Raw genomic sequence first — 22,083 nt, forward strand, 5'->3', positions numbered from 1 at the left:
AGTAGGAAAAACAAATAAGATGGAATTCAATGGGTACTGTCAACTGTGTGCTTACCATCATTTATCAAAATATCATCTTTATCATTTATCAAAATACTTCCATAATATTTTTTTATAATATTAAAGTAAATGGTTACAATCAGCCGTCTGTGTGCTTACCATCATTTATCAAAATATCTTCATTTGTGTTCATCAGAAAAATAAATGCATACAGGTCTAAAACAACATAAGAATGAGAAAATGATGACACAATTTTCATGTTTGTGTGAACTATACCTTTAACTAATAGTGGCACTGGGCAGAGGGGGAACTATTGATCGCAGGCGCTGTTTCCGGGAACACGTAATCAGCCGGAGTCTGCTTCTGTTTCCGGAGGGACTATGTTTCCGTGAGCACTCGCTGACGGAGTATTTTTGCTTCGTTGTTTCGGCGTAGATATTTTATTCTTTCACTAAAAAATTAAGTTTACCCGAAACGTGTTTGATTCTTAAAGGAAACGTTGTATATGAGGAGCCGGATCGGGGGCAGAGATTCATGCTGGTCTTTCTTTCTGGATGATGGTAAGAGCGCGAGATTAGCCGTTAGCTGTAGCGTTAACCCTGAACACAACACATACATTTGATATCGATTATGAAAGTTATATCATCTTTCTCCTCACAGTATTGTCTATTTGGGATTTATGGTTGTGTTGGTTCAGCTATAGGTGTTTTATAGACGATCTGGCAAACGAGGCCCTTTCAGTCAGGCTGGCTGTTTTTATGAAAGCACGCATATTTAAACGCATTTTAATGTTGTTTGTGTACGGAGGGATTTGACTGTTGTGTTGATGCCGTCAACAACGTAATAAAACACGAAATCTAAAAGAAATAATTAACCTTCACACTGACTCCGCTGATGTGATTTACAGGGAGAGACGCGACAACACCAGAGTGCCCTCATGCTGTGCCGTTTGGTGTTATTGGCTTTCATAAAACGTCATAAATCGCTTGTCACTCCGGATCAGAGAGCTCTGCCGCTATCTGATAATCAGACATAAGAGAATAAAAGTTGTGAGAGATTAGGAAAGAATGAGAGAGCAGCAGAGATCAGGAGAAACCAGATGATGTTGCTAGAGAAACTGTCACGAGGGAAACAAAGATCAGGAAGGAACTAGGATAAACTAAGAGAGGTAAGAGGAAGAGTCAGGAGAGAATGAGATTGTGAAAACATATGATGATAAGATTACTGTAAAATTGGCACAGGGGCGTCTGTGTAACACAAACACATCCCGTAAATGTAAATCGCTCCTGTAAAGAGGATCTAGTAACATTGCCGTAACATTCACAGAAAGCATTCTGGGTGAACAAGAGGCAGAAAGTATGCCGTCAGGGGCGTGTCGTTGTGAGGACGCTTTGTGTAAAATGCACGCCTGTGGTTTCTCGAGAGAAATCACGGATAATTAGCAAACTTCCGATGCTGTGGAATAAACCTACAAAGTGCAAATGTTTAAATACGTCATGTGTCTTTACGGCAGTGGTTCTCAAACTGGGGTCCGCGGGGGTAATTTTGTTTTTTGAGCAACCTGCTAGCTACGTTTCACGTGCCTTTTGATTAGATGAAATTGTTAAGCGCTCTTGCTCACTTTATTTATGTGCATTATTTACATGCTACAGTAGTTACACTCCTTTTAAGATAATGTAATTAATAGTGGGAAATAATCAGTTTTTTAAATTTTTGTTCTGTCTATCATCACTACCTCTGTCTCACATGACAGTTTCTGTTCAAACACCCATGGCGTCAGTTGACGGTGCTCCGCTGAGCCTCATTGAAGTTGCATTTAAGCATAATGCTGACGTGCTCGTCGCGAATGTTCCGCCACAAACTGCAAGTCCAGAAAAACTGTTATGGTGTCACTGATTCTCAACCTGTGGATGTTTTTTATCGCTAAAAGGGAGTTTGGAAACTTATAGCAGAACACAGATTATAACATGTTTGCTCGAGACAGCACAAGCTGGCACTGAGGTAAAGCTAATCTTTACATTATAGCGATGATGCTGGTAGTGACGATTCTCTCAGACCAATCAGTGATCTACAGTGTTTCGCTTCACGTTTGGTATCAGCTCGGGTCGCTTGGAACCCCAACTGAGGTGGTACGAAAAAGTATCGGGTACCACGTACTGCACCCAATGGATAAGCTCCCAAAAGTAAGCTGACATGACCCAAACTAAACCAAACCGTTGGGTACTATGGAATGGAAAAGTGCCATTAGTTTGTGTTTATTAACCCTTTAGTTTCACTCTATCATGCAGCTATTCCATTAGAAATAAAAACATTTAATTCATGAATAATTTAGTATGTGTTCATTTTCTGTCATAGTTTCTTCAAAATTAAGTGGTTTTAATAAAAATATTTACATTTTCATCATGATGCGTACGCCCCACCCCTTTGATTGCCACGCCCCTCGGACCCGCCGAACCCTACCACCTTAACTTAAAAAAATTCTAAGGGAAACCCTGAAAAGACAGGAACAATGTCATCGCAACAATATGGTTATCGTTCAGCTCTCTTTGACACAGGGGGTTTAAATGCAGATCTGCAATCTGGAATGAAGCAGAGATCAGGGAGCTTCTCACTATCCGTACTGAATATAAGATTGTTTGCCAGATTAATTGATACTTTCATAAAAATATTCTGATAATTTACTCACCCCCATGTTATCCAAGATGTTGATGTCTTTCTTTCTTCAGTCAAAAAGAAATGAACTTTTTTGAGAGAAAACATTCCAGGATTTTTTTTCATATAGTGAACTTTAATGGACTAGGAGTGGGCGATATGCCCAAAATCATATATCACGACAGGATTCGTTTTATATCATGAGAACGATATGCATCACTGTAGAGTTTTCTTTTGACCCATGAAGAAGGTTTTTCTGTTATTAAAATCTTTAATGCCATAAAATTTTCCTAATTCTCACAAAAGACTTATACAAGCATTAAAAGTAGACAAAAAAAACTCCAGCTCACTGAAGATATTTTATATTAAAGATTTCTTATTAAAGTTAGATAAGTGATTTAGTCAAGAGTAGTAAGAGATTTTTCTCTCAATGCTGTTGGATTAACATAGGTAACAGACAGCGGTAAAATTGGGTAACTTTCTCTTTAAGACCAAAGTCCTGATCCACATGCATGTTTTTTTAGCTGTTTATTTTCTCTTAAGACCTAAATGGTTGTGTTTATGATACTTGCAAAGACAGGAATTTTGACACATATTTGTATTTAAGGCCAATAAAGCAACAAAAATGCTCACGAGTTTAATTAGCAGCGAATGCGGCTTGCACACTCCTCTCACAAAGAAACAGCGAGCGCATATAGCTCAGTTGTTTGTGTTTCAATGGCTTTGAATCACTTGTTTTCAAACTGCAGTACTTAAATACGTGTACAAACCAAAGCTGTATAATATGGGAAAAACGTTACGTTAAATGTACGGTTACGAATATCATACAATACGTCACGTCATGTGTTTTTACGGGATGAGTGTTAGCAATCACTGTTAATGTGAATAAACCAAAATCTACTGATCCCCGACACATTTGTCATGCGTCTTCCATAATCTGTGAACTGTCCCTTTAAGTGTTTATGCATATTTTGCAGCATTGGCTTGTTTTATAATAATATTTCCAAGCCGGGAATTATTATGGTATAACCATGTACTGTCATGCAGTAATCTATCACTGTTGTACCTCATGATCTCATGGCAGGAGAGTTAGTTAGTTTGCGTGGTTACAGCACTCGCTGCAGCTTAACGCTTCCAGCTGAATATTTTCTCTTCCTTGAACTGTTGCCATGGATACAAGCAAGGGAACCCCAGGATCTAATGAACTGTGATTCTACACAAGGAATGTTTATCCCAGGGAAAACCATTGTCGTTTCATCTTCTGCAGCCTGTTGTTTTTGCTTTGTTTTGATTTTAAAAACATTTTTACATCAAGTCATACTCGTAGCAGACTGTGTAACTCTCTTCCTCGCAGGTTTCCTTCCTGACCGTCGCCGTTCCCTGAGGGTCTCGTCATCCTCTCTCGCCGCTGGACCCCATGGAGGAGTAGCTCTTGAGTGACAGGTACGAGAACCAATTGCACGTCAAGACTCACAGCGGCAGGGCCGAGAGGAAGAGAGGATGTCGTCTACCCGGACTCAGACCCCTCACGGTCTGAAGCAGATTGGGCTGGACCAGATCTGGGATGACCTGCGGGCAGGTATACAGCAGGTGTATACCCGGCAGAGCATGGCCAAGTCGCGCTACATGGAGCTCTACACGTATCCTTTAGTTTTGTGTCACTAACCAATAGAGAGAGGGTGTGAAGACGAAGCTTAGTTTGCAAATAAGGGGGCCAATGCTGTGGTTTTACGATTTGTCAGCAGTCTGTTGTGTCCTTAATTTCCTCTTTTACAGTCATGTGTATAATTATTGCACTAGTGTGCATCAATCGAATCAGGCCCGCGGTGCAGGTGCCCCTCCGTCCAAACCTTCTAAGAAGACCTCCACACCCGGAGGAGCTCAGTTTGTGGGGCTGGAACTCTATAAGAGATTAAAGGAATTTCTGAAGAATTACCTTACAAACTTACTGAAGGTACATTTAAGCATTTTAAGAATTGTGTATGATAAGGCTGCAAAGTTTGCAATTGGGAGCTATGCTATAAAAAGTTTTTAAAAAGTATATTTTTTGTTATGCATATTAGCATTATCATATCACATAAGTCTATCATATATCGCATTTTCTGGCAATATTGTGATGTAAAGCATTTTATGATGCATATTGTTTGCCTTTTTTATCACTTTGATAAAAGTGTCTGCTAAATGCTTAAAGGGCCTAGGGATGCACCGATACCGATACTGGTATCGGGTATCGGCCTCGATACCACATTTTCTAAAGTACTCGTACTCGTTGAAAGTCCCCCGATACCAGGGATCGATACCACGGTCTGAGAAATGTCTATGTTTGAGCGGCGTGTAAGGGGTTAATGCCTCTTGTGTTGTCCAAAGAGGCAGAGTTTACAACAAACTGGAAAACTAGTCCTTTGTTTTTTTGTTAAATTATATGACTAAAGCTGTTACCTGTAAATTTAAATCATGTTTTTTTATTAAGTACTCTGTATCGGTATGGGCAAGTACTGAAATGCAAGTACTCGTACTTGTACTCGTATTCCAAAAAAGTGGTATCGGTGCATCCCTAAGGGCACCTATTATGCAAAATCCGAATAAATATGTGTACAATGAAAAAAAATCCACCCACTCCTTTTTTTAATAACTCTTAAACTAAAGCGGTCATGCCATTTTGATTCTCTTGTTAATGTGACATCACACTGATAAAGCCCCGCCCACCGCCACTGACTGACAGTCCTGCATTACCATAGTTTTCCCCCTCAGTGAGTTGTACGCTGTCAACCATATCTCAATGGTTTGATGACTACTCGGATCAATTTTAACTGAAAGAATGCGCTGTTTCTTTTGGTAAGGGAGTAAGGAGCTGTTGCTCATTTGTAAAGACACAAAAAATTGTACGTTTTTGCTCCCACCCAAATAGGGGCATTTTGGACATGCTAATAAATGATCTGTTAGCTGAAACTTCACAGACACATTGTGGGCACACCTAATGCTGTGTTCAGACCAGCCGCGGTAGAGGTGTCAAGTGCGAGTGATTTCAATGTTAAGTCAATGGGAAGACGCGTTGACGCTCGTCTGAAGGTCTCGTGGCGCGAATGAGGCGTTAAGTGCTGCGCAGTAGGGGCTGTTTACACTTGGTATTAAGATGTGTTTTCATCGATCGGATCACAAGTGGATGAGAGAGACACATTACGTTTACACCTGGTATTTAAATCCGTCTCTTTTGTCCACTTTCGAACGCTTCTGTCCTGAATACTGTGAGGGGGTGGTCTGTGAGACGGTGGGCGAGTCTCTGTGCTGTCATTCAAACCCGAGCGCGAGTAATTATGAGTTTATATGGACGCAAACTAATATTATGTCGGAGTCCACTGCTTGTTTAGCAAGTAAACATGCTGCACAGAGTTTTGTATGTGTGTATGTAAGAGCTTTCTCTGAATTTTCAGCACAATTGATATAATAAGATCGCACAACTTTCACACGCTTGCAAAACGAAACTACGGAGATCGGCCGCTTTAGTTCATCAATGAAAGGCTAAAAATAGCGCTGTTCACCGTATGTTCACACCAGAAGTCAAAAAAAGACGTACAACTTGTGTTTAATACCTCAGATTTGATAAATGGGCGGAGAGAAGGCGGTCGCGTGTGGCTGTTCGAACACATTCATCCACATCTGCGTTCCGCAGCTCCAAAGCGATCCGATCGAAAGTGGTTTCGACTAACTCTGGATGTGGTTGAAAGTGGTCGAAAGTGGACGAGCTCAAAACGTTTTGAACACCGTTTACACCTGGCATTAACGTCGTCCACTTGTGATCCGATCGACGAAAATGCATGTTAATGCCAAGTGTAAACAGCCTTGTAGACGCGATTCTGCCACATTTGCGCGTCTAGTTTGCGCAAATGCCACAAATTAGCGTTGCTGTGGCAAAAGTGCGTGTTGAAAAATGTAAACGTTTGGCAGAAAAACACAGCGTGTTAACCAATCAGGAGCTTGCTCTAGTCGTGATCACAGAAAGCGAGTGGAGTCGCAGAAGCCCCTCCCATGACGCAAATTTCCGCGTGAAAGTCTTGTTGACTAAAATTTTTACGTGCGAATGAAGCGAGTAAACTTAAAATGTTCAAGCGGCAAACTAGACACCATAGACACGATTTTGACGCCTCAACACGGCTGGTGTGAACCCACGGTAAGACTTGTATTACATTCTGTAAAAATTGGCATAATATGTGCCCTTTAAATTAAACGGTAATGTTCTCCCATACTTTTTTTATTAACTGTTCACTTTTATTGTTTCAGTGTCTTGTATTCAGTCAAGCACTTTTATTGATGTGACATATAGATAAATGAAGTTTTGAATAGACATGATTAATTCTGAGTTGTTTTTAAAGACAATATCTAATACATTATTATTGCACGGCTCTCTAAAATGCTTGATTCTGATTGGCCAGTCGCAACATTCCAAGGTTCGTTGTTTTTAGATGACTATTGCTCAAAACTAATAGCACATGGTTACCGATATATAAGACTTGCTTAAACTGCTGAACGTTGTCATTTTCAGGATGGAGAAGACCTAATGGACGAGAGCGTCCTTAAGTTCTACACACAGCAGTGGGAGGATTACAGGTTCTCCAGTAAAGTTCTCAATGGGATCTGCGCTTACCTCAATCGCCACTGGGTCCGCCGAGAGTGTGACGAGGGTCGAAAGGGCATCTATGAAATCTACTCTGTAAGCGTTTCTTGAAATCTGTCCTGCTTTTATTCAATTTGCATTGTACGTTTTTTTAATGCTGTTTAATGATTTTCCAGCTGGCTCTGGTGACGTGGAGGGAATGCTTGTTTCGGCCATTGAATAAGCAGGTAAAATCTGATATCATGACACATCGGGCGGGTGGCTTTAATTTGAACAAACGCTAAATGGAGTTATCTTCTTCTGGCAGGTCACAAATGCAGTATTGAAGCTGATCGAAAAGGAGAGGAACGGAGAAACCATCAACACCAGACTCATCAGTGGAGTGGTGCAGTCCTACGGTATGACACCATGCCATGATTGTATTATAGTTTATGTGTTTAAGTTAAGTTATGGGTTTAGTAATTCCAAACTCTGTCGTCTGCAGTGGAGTTGGGTCTCAACGAGGACGATGCCTTTGCTAAAGGCCCGACACTGTCCGTCTACAAGGAGTACTTTGAGAGCCAGTTCCTGGCTGACACCGAGCGGTTTTATACAAGGGAAAGCACAGAATTCCTGCAACAAAATCCCGTTACTGAGTACATGAAGAAGGTGAGACTGTAATAGGTTGCACTGTGATTTAACACAGTAATGTGCAGTTTGCAGCAATATGTAGTCTGATTATTGCAATGATTTTAAGTTGCTTAAAGGCATGGTGCATGATCTCTGAAAGCCAATTTTAATATTTAAAATCACCTAAACAAACACACCGCTACCCTAAAAGAATCAGGACCTTCATTGGATAGACCCACCCCACACATACGCAACCCAGGCAATGATGTCGATTAGTAGATATGCCACTTACTGCTGATTGGCTACAAGTGTGTTTTGGGACTCGGCCCGACTCCCTTTTCCAAAGTGTTTTTCAAAAATCATGCACCCCACCTTTAAGTTCGGAAAAGTTATGTTTCTTAGCTGTGTCCGATTTGACAGTATTTCAAAACTGAATATACCGTATTGTCAATTTTTTCACGGAAATGCCTCTTAACAAACAATGTTGTTTTATATTCGAGCGCTAGACAATTACATCAATCATACAGTTCACCAGCTAAAAATGTGGTAGGTGGCGCCAAATACAAATAAACAAGTTCATTTGGACTGAAGCAACCTGATAAACTACAATTTTTTACCATAAGGGGACATGCACACCAAAGCGTTTAAATGCGGCTGAAAACGCCAGGTTGATGCCAGCTTTTTTCAGCTGAGCGCTGTGGTTGCTATGCTATTTCTGCATTGGTCTTTAAATTGAACTGTGATTGAACAGTTAAGTGAGAAGTGACATTGAAGTGTTTCACCCAAAGTTGAAAATTTTTCAGTGCAGAAAAAACGCAGAGAAAAGTGGAGTGCTAAACGCTTTCTTGTGCACGCTACCTGAGGCTCAATCAAATATTAATAGCTATGTGTTTTTGTTTGTTTTTTATTATTAAAGAATACAGGGAACCAAACTGGTGCCTTTTGACCTATGAAAAGTGTTTTCAAATTAAAGCCTTTTCTTTATTAAAGACAAGAGCTGGTATTGAAAATTTTTTTTTTTCAAAAGGTACACTTTGAAAACTGGGGTTTGTCTTATAATCAGGGTTGTATTATATTTGGGACAATTGGATTTTATGTTACCTCTAAAATGGGTTTGTTTTTTAGTGCAAGCTGCCTGATGGTACATTCACATGGGACGTAAGCGTTAATGCTTCCCATTCACTTTTAATAGATGACATGACATCATATGTTGCCAAACTGAATTGTGGATCCATCGGCGCCGCGTCAGTGTCGTTCCTCGCGGCACAAGTTGAACATCAACTTTTCAAGTGGCAGCGCGTGCGTCAGCCAATCAGATTGTCTTATGCAAATAACCTAGGCACGGCCAGCCAATTAAGTTTTTGGAAGAACGGAGCATGTGCTGCGGCCACTGTAATTGGCTTTTGGCCACGCTTCAGACAAGCCTTCTGTCAAGCGTTAACGCTTTCGCCCCATGTGAATGTACCATAAAGCTGCATTCAGACTAGCAGCGACTAGCAGTAGCAGAGCGACGCAATCTCATTTATTTCATTGGAAGCTTGGCGACACGAGTGACAGTGACAGTTGGCGACTGGATTGGGCGTGTTCAGTCGCGCGACAAAGTTGAGAAATGTATAACTTTATGCAAATTATGAGCGACTTTCAGGAGCGACTACCAATGAGAACAAAGCAGTGGAGTTCACATCTCTGATCAATTAATGGAGTGGACATTAGTCATTTGTCAATGACAACCAGATTTAAACCCCTTGCAGATGCCGGCTAATCATAGCAGTGTGAACGAACATAAAATCTAACGATCCCGGAAAAATCCAGGATGCATTTTCCGTGTATTTTCCGGAATGTCTGTGGGGCTGTTTACACTTGGTATTAAAATGTGTTTTCATCGATCGGATCACAAGTGGACGAGAGAGACACATTACGTTTACACCTGGTATTTAAATCCGTCTCTTTTGTCCACTTTCGAACGCTTCTGTCCTGAATACTGTGAGGGGGTGGTCTGTGAGACGGTGGGCGAGTCTCTCTGCTGTCATTCAAACACGAGCGGGAGTAATTATGAGTTTATATGGACGCAAACTAATATTATGTCGGAGTCCACTGCTTGTTTAGCAAGTATACATGCTGCACAGTGTTTTGTACGTTTATATGTTGGAGCTTTCTCTGAATTTTCAGCGCAATTGATGAAATAGGATCGCGCAACTGTCACGCTTTCAAAACGAAACTACGGAGAACACCCGCAGTAGTTTTATCAATGAAAGGCTAAAAATAGCACTGTTCACCGTATGTTCACGCCAGAAGTAAAAAAAAGACGTAAAACTTGTGTTTAAAACCTCAGATTAGATAAATGGGCGGAGGTCGCGTGTGGCTGTTCGAACACATTCAACCACATGTACGTTCCGCAACTCCAAAGCGGTCCGATCGAAAGTGGTTTCGACTACATCTGGATGTGGTTGAAAGTGGTCGAAAGTGGACACGTTCAAAACGTTTTGAACACCGTTTACACCTGGCATTAACGTCGTCCACTTGTGATCCGATCGACGAAAACGCATATTTATGCCAAGTGTAAACAGCCTCTGTGTGAAAAGGGCTTTAGAAACGCCTCTTTTGAAAGAGACAAGCAACACACATCGACAAAATCACTTATAATGTGAATGTACCTTAAGACATAAAAGTGAGGACAAAAAACGCAAAAGTAGGCTAAACATTACAAAATTACCCTAGTGCAAGTGTGTGCATAGATAAGTGTGAATGTACAGTGTAGACATGTATAATGTATGTAAACATGTAAGTGTACAGTATATGGGTGATTATATAAATGCAGGTACATTTGGTGTCCAAAGTCGTTTTTTTGTTTGTTGCATTTTCAGATGTTTATTTTTTTTATATATAATAATTTGGTACTCATGGAGCACAAGATATGCACACATAGACAGTATGCAATATGTCCCTGGTTTTGCAGACAAGGCTAATTCTAGACTAAAACACATGTTTGAGCTGTCTCAACTGAAAATAACTTGCACCGACAGATCTTAAAATATGCCAGTGTCATTGACTTATTTATAAAAAATACTTAAACACCTTTATTTAACTAAGGCCTAGTCCTGGCTTTAGCTAAGCCTTGTCTGTGAAACCAGGTCATAGTGTTATAGAATATAAAGGTTGATAAATACTTGTAATAGTTGTAGTGGCATGTTTTACTGTGAAGTATGAAGAGTTACGTTGTGTTTTTGTTCTGCAGGCAGAGTCTCGTCTGCTCGAGGAGCAGAGAAGAGTTCAGGTGTATCTCCATGAGAGCACACAGGATGAGCTGGCCAGGAAATGTGAGCAGGTTCTTATAGAGAAACACCTGGAGATCTTCCACACAGAGTTCCAAAACCTGCTAGACGCAGACAAGAACGAAGGTGTGAAGCATACCTGAAATGACATGTTTATGTTCGCAAGAGTCCTTTAGTTGTAGACATTAACCCCCGTTTTGTCCCCGTGTAGATCTCGGTCGCATGTACAATCTGGTGTCCCGCATCACGGACGGCTTGGGAGAGCTAAAGAAACTTTTGGAAACGCACATTTATAATCAAGGCCTGGCTGCTATAGAGAAGTGTGGCGAGTCTGCTCTCAATGTGAGTTCATGTTTCTCTTTGCACCTTAGTCTCCTTAGTGGTGGTCAGTTTTAAATTTGTGTGCTTGTTTTCTCATAGGACCCCAAAATGTACGTCCAGACCATTTTGGATGTCCACAAGAAGTACAACGCCCTTGTGATGTCAGCGTTCAACAACGATGCTGGTTTTGTGGCTGCTCTGGACAAGGTATTTAAGTCAGCCCTTTTCAGAATACTCATCCTCGAGGATTAGTTAACAAGTATTTGATTTCTCTTTAGGCTTGCGGGCGTTTCATCAATAACAATGCCGTTACAAAAATGGTTCAGTCCTCCAGCAAATCCCCCGAACTACTGGCCAGATATTGCGACTCGTTGCTCAAGAAAAGGTTTGCATGGATTGGATTGGCTTTATGAATCATTCGCATTGTTGTGCGTTATGCATTAGGCCCCGTTTACATCCGCCTGTTTAATAATGTACTCAAAGCTCTTTCATGTTTTTAGTTCCAAAAACCCAGAGGAGGCCGAACTTGAGGACACACTCAATCAAGTGGTGCGCTTCACATAACCACAGCACCACAGTGCACTTTTACCTCATTGCTCCTACGTTATGTCTATATTGATTTCCCTTCCTCTCATCTCTAGATGGTGGTGTTCAAATACATCGAGGACAAGGACGTGTTCCAGAAGTTCTATGCAAAGATGCTGGCCAAACGTCTGGTCCATCAGAACAGTGCCAGCGATGATGCAGAGGCCAGCATGATCTCCAAACTAAAGGTGCAGCTTTTATACCCTTCATCTTGTACATGCATTTAGTGCATATGTGAAGAAAAGATTGATTTGTGGCATATTACAAATTTTATAGTAATCTCTATAAATTGTGGGGGTATTTTTATTCTGTTTTAATTTGTTTTACTGTCCGAATAACTGACTGTTGGTTTGTCGTTTTCAGCAAGCGTGTGGCTTTGAATACACATCAAAACTGCAGCGCATGTTCCAGGACATCGGAGTGAGCAAAGACCTCAATGAACAATTCAAGAAACACCTCACAAACTCTGAGCCTTTGGACTGTAAGTATGAGAGTGAGTTTTACTCCTCAGTACGGCTGCAACAACTAATTGATAAAATCGATAGTGAAATTCGTTGCCACCACAACTGTCGGACAGTGCGGACACGCGTCTGCTTCATACAGTGAAAACTGTGAGCTTATAGTTAAATTCAGGCCTTGTTTCCACATGCAACCAGCTTGTTTAAAAACAAGACAGGGTTGCCAGGTCCTCTGCCTTTTGGCAGAGTTCTGAATTGGGCTCGTTTTAAACTCTTACTGCAGGTTAGAGATGAAATGATTTGGTTCATTAGTTGTTGGTATTTTTTCATCTGTGACTAGTCATTGTGATGCTTTTGGCCATTTTGTTAAGCAGATCTGGCAATCCTGACAGAAAAATGACGGAAGGAAAAGCGTAAACAAACGCTGGTTAATAAAGATATAATTTCTTCATTTAATATTTGTGACTTTGTATTTGTAACAAAGCATCCGTTTTAAAGTAAGGGGGACATCCCGGTTTTTATTACTGTAACAACGCACTTTCATATCATAATGGTTTAATTATTTTGTCAATTACGAATAATGTTAATTCTCATCAAGGTGTAAAGTTAAAGATTAAAATTAGTTTTATTAATCTGTGGCAAAATTTCCTCACCAGCACATACCTGAAGACTCAATTAATTTATTTTTGTTTGTTTTGACATCTAAAGATGTTTTACTATTTAAAAGCTGCACAACCTTTTATTTTTTTAAAGCTGCACAACCTTTTTTTAAGGCTTAAAGGATTAGTCCATTTTCTTAAAAAAAATCCAGATAATTTACTCACCACCATGTCATCCAAAATGTTGATGTCTTTCTTTTTTCAGTCAGGAAGAAATTATGTTTTTTGAGGAAAACATTCCAGGGATTTTTCTCATTTTATTGGACCTCAACACTTAACTCAACACTTAACAGTTTTTTTCAACGGAGTTTCAAAGGACTCTAAACGATCCCAAACGAGTCATAAGGGTCTTATCTAGCAAAACGATTGTCATTTTTTTACAAGAAAAATAAAAAATATGCACTTTTAAACCTCAACTTTTCGTCTATATATGGTCCTGGGACGTGCCAGCGCAACCTCACGTAAATGCGTAGTCGTGACGTAGAAAGGTCACGTGTTACATATATGAAACTCACATTTGTGCACCATTTTAAACAATAAACTGACACAAAGACATTAATTAGTATCATTCAACATACAGCAACGTCGGAACAGTCCTCTTTCTCCACACTTGTAAACACTGGGCCGTAGTTTCGATACGTCATCCGTGACCCGTGAGGTCGCACTGGCGCATCCCAGGAACGGATATAGACGAGAATTTGTGGTTTAAAAGTGCATATTTTTTTTCTTGTCAAAAATGACAATCGTTTCGCTAGATAAAAGACCCTTATGCCTCGTTTGGGATCATTTAGAGTCCTTTGAAACTCCGTTGAAAAAAACTGTTAAGTGTTGAATTAAGTGTTAAGTGTTGGGGTCCATTAAAATGAGAAAAATCCTGGAATGTTTTCCTCAAAAAACATAATTTCTTCTCGACTGAACAAAGAAAGACATCAACATTTTGGATGACATGATGGTGAGACAATTATCTGGATTGTTTTTCAAGAAAATTGAGTAATCCTTTAAAATATCAAAATCAAAAAGATTATATTAGTAAAACCAATGTAGTAGTGTGTGGCGTTGCACTTTTAACTATTTCCCAGCCAGCGTTTTTTTTTTTAAGTTTCCAGTTAGCATCAGCATTTTTTATGATTTTCACAAAAGTTTAATGCCTTCCAGAAAATGTTCTTCTTTAAATATATAAACATATAAGAACAGAGCCTCTGTTTATAAACAAAAAAAAACCTTCATTAGTTCTCTTTTTATCACCTCTTAAATATGGGTGGGTTTCTTCAAAAACACAACATTTTGAGCAAAAAGCGGAGATTTTTGTGAAGGACTTTTGATAGAGATCAGATTCAGGACGATCCTTAAAACATACATGGACATACAGCTGCTTGCCCTAGGGCGATACTTCTGGGTTTTATTTAGTTGCGGAAGAGCGGATTGCCGGCAATACTCGTCATTGGCAGGGTAGCGTTTTCTCTTAATTGACGAGTTACCTTGTCAATGGTGAGGAAAGAATTAAAAGTACTTCTACACGTGAATAACCTAATTTTTAGTGCCTTATTTAGCTTTAATAAGTAAAAAAAAACTGAGTATTTTTTGTCCGATTAATCGATTATGAAAATAATCATTAGTTGCAGCCCTACTCCTCAGCCTCATCTCTTAGATGTTGTGATGTTTTTGTTTTGTTTTCTAGTGGACTTCTGCATCCAGGTGCTAAGCTCAGGTTCCTGGCCTTTCCAGCAATCCTGCACGTTTGCCCTGCCGTCCGAGGTAGTACGAACCACATCTGATTCTTCGGCAATTTACCACGTCTCTCTTATATTTAGTTGACGTTCTGAGTCAGCTTTCAAACTGAAATAGATACAAATTGTGATTCCTCCTGCATACACAGTTGGAGAGGAGCTACCAAAGGTTCACAGCCTTCTACGCCAGCAGGCACAGCGGCCGTAAGCTCACCTGGCTTTACCACCTGTCCAAAGGAGAACTGGTTACCAACTGCTTCAAAAACCGCTACACCTTACAGGTATGCCAAGATGAATATGATTTAAATGCTGCATATTTCTGCTTTTTCTTACACGTAAAGTAAAGTGATACAAGATTTTGAGTCATTTCTTTCATAAAATATTTGAATTAACATTAGTGCATTTGGTGGATCCTTTTATCCGTACAGTGCATTCAAATTATACGTTTTTATCAGTATGTCTAATTCCTGGATATGGAGCACATGACCTGTGCGATGTCAGAAACACTAAATACATGAATGTTTCTGTCTCTAGGCCTCCACGTTCCAGATGGCCATTCTACTGCAGTATAACACAGAAGATGTATATACAGTGCAGCAGCTGACAGACAGCACACAGATCAAAATTGTATGTAAACAGAGCTGCATTCAGAACAGTGTAACTTTCAACTGTTCACATTAGAAAATGATTCACTCCACACATGTTTCTTTTATTTTAGGATATTCTGGTGCAGGTTTTGCAAATATTATTGAAATCCAAGTTGCTGGTAAGTGATTTGGTGCTTTCCTTGATTCTACTACACAAACATGCCTAGATGCCCAAAAATGAAAATTACCCTATGATACACCCCCCCCCCCCAACACACACACACACAAACCATCCTCGATGTATATGATTCTATTTTATCACATTAACACAATCTGAGTTATACTAGAAAATGTCTTAGCTGTTCCAAGATTTGTGGTGCTTCTGATTTGAATCCCAAAAAAGTGAATCCATTCTTCACAAAAGTAATCAACAGGGCTTTAGGAGGTTAATAAAGGCTTTTTGAAGGCAAGTGATGCAATTTTGTAAGGCAAATATCTATATTTAAAACTAAAATAACTAGCTTCCGGTAACAACTGATGCTCGTTCTTGAGAGTGCATTTCCCAGCGTATGACATAAGATGTAGAGTACCAGAAGTAGTGGCGTAGTGACAGATGTAAACAAATCCCTGTTTTAGAATTCTAATTCCGGCCTGGCATTTTGCTCTCTGCACTTCTGTGTTTGTCATTATGTCTGGTACGCTACGTCATACACTGGAAATGCACGATTGCGTTTCCCAGCACATGACACAGGATGTGGCACACAAGACGTAAAAAACTTGTTTAGAATTCTATTTCCTGCCTGGCATTTTGATCTCTGCGCGTCCACAGTGGTCACAACGGCACTACGTTTCGTATGCTACGTCATACGCTGAAAATGCTCTTTTTAATCTAAAATAACTAGCTTTAGGTAATGACTGATGCGCGTTCAGGAGTGCGTTTCCCAGCGTATAACGTAGCGTATGAGATGAAGTGCCGTTGTGACAAATGTAAAAGATACTTGTTTAAGAATTCGATTTCCTGCCTTGCATTTTGATCGTTAAGCTTCCACGTTTGTTACTATGGCACCACTACTTGTACGCTACGTCATAGGATGGAAACGCACTTTACAATCAATAATAACTAGCTTCTGGTAATGACTGATGCGTGTTCACGAGAGTGCATTTCCCAGCGCATGACATTGGATGTGGTGCACAAGACGTTAAAAAACCTTGTTTAGAATTCTATTTCCTGCCTGGCATTTTGATCTCTGCGCTTCCATGTTGTTCACAACGGCACTACGTCTCGTATGCTATGTCATACGCTGGAAATGCACTTTACAATCTAAAATAACTAGCTTCAGGTAAAGACTGACGTGCGTTCACGAGTGTGTTTCCCAGCGTATTGCTGCGTTTACACCAGCCGCGGTGGAGGCGGCAAGCGCGGGTGATTTACACGTTAAGTCAATGCAAAGACGCGATTACAAACGGATTATTATACTGCGGTGCGGATCCGCTCGAATTGAGTTGCCGCGTTAACCAATCAGGACCTTGCTGTAGTAGTGACATGATTACAGGAATCGAGCGGAGTGGGGGAGTCTCCGCGGAGTCGCAGAAGCCCCTCCCATGACACGAATTTATGCGTGAATTTCTCGAATGACTAGAATTTCACTCGCGGCTTTCACGCGCGAATGAAGCGAGTGAACTCAAATGTTCAAGTGTCAAACTATGCGCGAATAGCGCGTTTTTGCCGCCCATACTGCGGCTGGTGTAAACGCAACATATGACACAGCGTATGAGATGTAGTGCTATTGTGACCGACGTAAAAAAATCTGTTTTAGAATTCAGTTTCCTGCCTGGCATTTTGCGCTCTGTTTTTCGTCATTTGTCGCTACGGCACTATGTCTCGTACTCTATGTCATACACTTCGAAAGTGCTCTCGTGAACGCACCATTTACTACCATTATAAAGTTTGGAACAGCCAGGACATTTTCTAATATATGTCAGATTGTGTTGATCTTAAAAAAAAAATAATCAAGGATGGCTTGCGGGTGAGTAAATTTTTTGGTCAACTATCCCTTTAACACCTCAAAACTGCATTTATAGTCTTGATAAATGTTTCTGGTCTGATTGTGCACATTTATTTTAAATAAAATGATTACCTTTATGATGATGATGATAGGTAAAATCAAGCACCGCCCTATGTATATTTGATCTTTTTGAATATTGACTCAGAAATGCTATTTCTTGACACTAACAGACCGATACTTACTGCATGAATGTGTTTGTGCAGGTTCTGGAGGATGAGAACGCAAATGTGGATGAAGTGGAATTCAAACCCGACACTCTCATAAAACTTTTCTTGGGTTATAAAAAGTAGGTCAACACATGTGAACTTATGGTGCGTTCAGGTCATGTTGGATATATCGTATTTACAAGATAAATGTGCATGAATGCCACCACAGTGTCGTAATTTACAGGAGTGGAAAATTAAGATTTTCCGTAAGCCTCACATTACAGTTGGTCAGTGACAAACATTGAATGCAATGTCTGTTAGATATATACAGCAAAATAATAAAAATGTAAAATTACAGTGTACAGTTGCGTCATAAACGTAAACAAACAAAAGCATAAACAAATCACCTGATGCGTTTTTTTCTGTAAGAATAGTTAATGATCCTTGCTGTATTTTCGTGCAATTCGTTAAAATAAGGTGCACTGCCATCTTGCGCCGACGAAAGTGACTTTGAACGCACCTGACATCGTAAAAAACAACTTATTGGCTCATAAATATGAACAACAACACAGGAGAACTTGAGAACGTACCATTTTGTCTTTCATACTGTGCTCTCAATTGCTGCTGTTGTGAGTATTAATGGCTGTTTTTCTATCTAGTAAAAAGCTGCGAGTAAACATTAATGTGCCAATGAAGACGGAGCAGAAACAGGAACAGGAAACGACCCACAAAAACATCGAGGAGGACCGAAAACTCCTTATTCAGGTATCCTCATCCAGCCATTGCATAATTGTGACCCTGGCTGTGCAAAGTCTCAAAATCTAATAATGAGATTTGGAGCATCAAAGTTTGATTTCAATCATTCAATTTACTCAGTATTAAAGATATCAAGATTATATTCCATAGAATGATCTTTACGTTATGTAGAAAACTGTAAATCACAAGAAAATGACATTAGCTGGGTCACAGTTGTCAGTATTTCTTTATGCTGTACTTTGTAATATTTAAGTATGATCATTTACAGCATTTAAAGGGACACTCCACTTTTTTGAAAATATGCTGATTTTTCAGCTCCCCTAGAGTTAAACATTTGATTTTTACCATTTTGTAATCCATTCAGCTGATCTTCGTGTCTGGCGGTACCACTTTTAGCATAGCTTAGCATAATCCATTGAATCTGATTAGACCATTAGCATCACGCTAAAAAATAACCAAAGAGTTATTGAAAGTAACCAATGGGACTATTTTCCGGCGGTGTCTAATATCACTACGCCTGCTGCAGCCATGTTACGACAGCAATGTCCTTGATTATTACACCAGAATGAGAGTATAGTTTCTAGCCATATCTGCCTAGAAAATCACAACTTAAAATTTTCTGTCGTTCTTAGTACACGATGTAACTACAGAAGAGTCAAGTTTTAAATAGAAAAATATCAAAATTCTTTCGTTATTTTTTAGCGTGATGCTAATGGTCTAATCAGATTCAATGGATTATGCTAAGCTATGCTAAAAGTGGTAGCGCCAGACCCGGAGATCAGCTGAATGGATTCCAAAACGGTGAAAATCAAATGTTTAACTCTAGGGAACCTGGATAATCAGCATATTTTCAAAAAAAAAGTGGAGTGTCCCTTTAAATATTGCAAAACATAAACCATTGTCATTATTTAAAAGGATTAACAATTAGCACACATAGAACACATGGTGCAAAATACATCTTTATCTATAAATGCATATTGGTCTTACTGCAGGCGGCCATAGTGAGAATCATGAAGATGAGGAAAGTCCTGAAGCACCAGCAACTCCTTGCAGAAGTTCTGAATCAGCTCTCATCGCGGTTCAAACCCAGAGTCCCCGTCATCAAGGTCAGTTATGCTATTATTGACATTATTGATAATGACTTTAACATCATTGAAAAACCATCCTCCTCATGCTTTACATGACTGTCTTGGTTATTGCAGAAGTGCATTGACATCCTCATAGAGAAAGAGTATCTGGAGAGGGTGGATGGAGAGAAGGACACCTACAGCTACCTGGCCTAAACCTACAGCTACCCCTCCACGGCCTTCTGTCTGTCTCCCACGCTTATTGTTTTTTTTTTTAATAAGTTGTTTCTCTGGTAATAAATATCATTCCTCTTGATGCTGGGCCTGTTTTGAAGGAATTTTTAAAAGAACAAACAGAAGCGTGTGTGTACGTCAATGAATGCGAGTGTGCGAGTTCAACTTTACTGTTGTATTGGACCGCCCCGCCCCTGGATGGATAAGATTGTACATACATGCATACATAAATACATACAGAGAGATGTTGAGCTTTAATCTTGCAAAATGAAACAGTACAGGTTTAAAATGCCAAATTGGAAATAAACCCTTCACATTACGCATGCTATTGCCCATCAGCATTAAAATGAATAAAAATATATAAACAAGGTTAAACTGAAATCCTATAGCGGTTAAAATGCCTGGATAATGTTTTAAGATATGAAACACAGAAAAAATAGGAAAAGGTGCAATTTTAGGTGCACATGCCAGGGTGAATAGACCGGTTTGTGTATTCTGAATTGTTTCCTGCTACCAGAAAACCATTTGTATAGTGTGGTTCACTTTTTTAAATGTGTGTTAAATAAAAGAATTAAATGTTTCTGTATGCATTTCTGAAACTGTAAAATTACTGACACCCAAAAAACGTATGACCGTAAAAGTGTCTACACATTTTCATTTGAGGCAACCTGTAACCCGTAACTCACGACTTCAAAACCACGACTCACGACTTTGAACTGGGAGTACATCGATCTAGTACGAGTTCACGGGTGGGAAGTCACGGGTTTGACTGCCGTTCCAGTGCACTTTTACCGGTAGAAGGTTGTAAAAACACGAGTTACAGGCTGCCTGGAACGCATAGGGTCGTGAGTCGTGGTTTTGAAGTCGTAACTCACGGGTTTAAAAACCTGCCTGGAACGCGCCATAAGCCTAGGTGGATGCATACCACTTGAATCCAAGAAACTATGATGATTTTTAGAAACTATGAAGATTGCTTCATAAACTTGCGTGTCTCCCTGATCTGTCCCCAATGTGTGTTCACGTGGCTTCAAAAAGCTGTGATGATTGATAACAGTTTTATAAGTAAATTGTGTTTTAAATTCGTTTTTTTTTTTTAAACGCACACTGAAATGATCAAAACCATAGACTGTAAAAAAAGATGGACGACGCCTGTTCGCTCCCTTCCATTGGTGAAAAGTGAAGCCGCCAGTGTCCCGATATGGCGCTGACATCTTGGGTCTTGAGTCTGCGCAGTAGCGATTTCGGGACCAGTCATGCGCAGTAGTGAGCAGGAAGTGAAGCCGCGAAATCAAAACCCCGCCCTTGCTCTCGTAGAATGCGCATATCATACGATATCACAGCTGTCAATCATGACGTGACACCACCGTTTTTATATCATTAAATAACTAACTAAACACAAACTTATTTTAAAAACAAACATTTGAATTCACATCAGTGTGATAAAAACTACAGTAAATGACAGAAACCAGCTTCGGAAAAAAGATAATTGAAGTGTAATTAATTTTTTTAGTTGGTCTCAAGTCCCATTGAATAACATGGGGAGGCGGGGTTTATGACCTATACTGGGACCAGTCACTGGGGGGATCGAGATGTTTTGGCTTCACTTTTCAGCGCTTGTGCGGCACGCTTGGATCAAAACGCATAGACAAGTCGTACTCAAACGAAGAACCAACCAAAATCTTGTTTTCATTCCTGAAAAGGAAATTCCTAACTATTCGCATTTTCTGATTCACTCTTGGTGACTGTACAGATGGACCAATCACAGTTAGAGATTTCATATATAAAAAAGAACCATTCTCCTCATGCACCAGTGCTTCTTAAACTGGGGGCCCTGAAATGGTGCCGGGGCCCCAATTTAGTTAATTTGTTTATCATAAATTCTGTGTAATTAGAAAAACCTCAGAAAAAATAAGGCTACTAACCAACACCACTACATTGTATAATTGAATATGTTAAGTATTGGAATGTTTTATGTCATACATTTTCTTTAGAGGGGCCACAAAGGGATGCACTGTACACAGTTTTTGAGAACCACTTCTATACACGACTGTCTTGGTTCTTGCAGAAGTGCATTGACATCCTCATAGAAAAAGAGTATCTGGAGAGGGTGGATGGAGAGAAGGACACCTACAGCTACCTGGCCTAAACCTACGTCACAACCCTGGACTTTTATAATAGTTCAAATTATTATATTGATAGGTCAATAATACTTCCAAAAAATAAAATTTAAAATTATTAGAATAAGACTTGATTGAGAATTCCATTTCATGATAGATTCCCATCGAAATGTTATTTATTTACTCTTTGATCAACAAAACAATACCACAGTACA

The 22,083-nt window shown here is 39.8% G+C and overlaps 1 protein-coding gene across 1 annotated transcript; it reads left to right on the forward strand.

Annotated features, from left to right (window-relative positions):
- Positions 1-354: 354 nt before the first annotated feature.
- Positions 355-20,331, forward strand: cul1a (cullin 1a). Its single transcript, XM_065276701.2, has 22 exons — positions 355-560; positions 4,007-4,292; positions 4,429-4,606; positions 7,193-7,360; positions 7,441-7,491; positions 7,572-7,662; positions 7,749-7,912; positions 11,109-11,271; positions 11,357-11,487; positions 11,566-11,673; positions 11,745-11,851; positions 11,967-12,015; positions 12,108-12,239; positions 12,415-12,532; positions 14,847-14,923; positions 15,045-15,176; positions 15,430-15,522; positions 15,614-15,661; positions 17,752-17,834; positions 18,354-18,459; positions 19,443-19,556; positions 19,653-20,331. Exons 2-22 carry the CDS (start codon positions 4,153-4,155, stop codon positions 19,731-19,733), a joined length of 2,334 nt encoding a protein of 777 aa, XP_065132773.1. The 5' UTR covers positions 355-560; positions 4,007-4,152; the 3' UTR covers positions 19,734-20,331.
- Positions 20,332-22,083: the final 1,752 nt, after the last annotated feature.

This window comes from Paramisgurnus dabryanus, chromosome 6 (assembly GCF_030506205.2).
Source record: "Paramisgurnus dabryanus chromosome 6, PD_genome_1.1, whole genome shotgun sequence".
In the NCBI taxonomy this organism is placed as follows: Eukaryota; Metazoa; Chordata; class Actinopteri; order Cypriniformes; family Cobitidae; genus Paramisgurnus; species Paramisgurnus dabryanus.

Bases quoted from the DNA above. Each gene is read 5' to 3' on its own strand.
- cul1a (XM_065276701.2), top strand. From the start codon at position 4,153: ATGTCGTCTACCCGGACTCAGACCCCTCACGGTCTGAAGCAGATTGGG. The intron at 4,607-7,192 runs GTACATTTAAGC...TGTCATTTTCAG, and splicing joins ACCTTACAAACTTACTGAAG to GATGGAGAAGACCTAATGGA. The intron at 7,663-7,748 runs GTATGACACCAT...TGTCGTCTGCAG, and splicing joins TGGAGTGGTGCAGTCCTACG to TGGAGTTGGGTCTCAACGAG.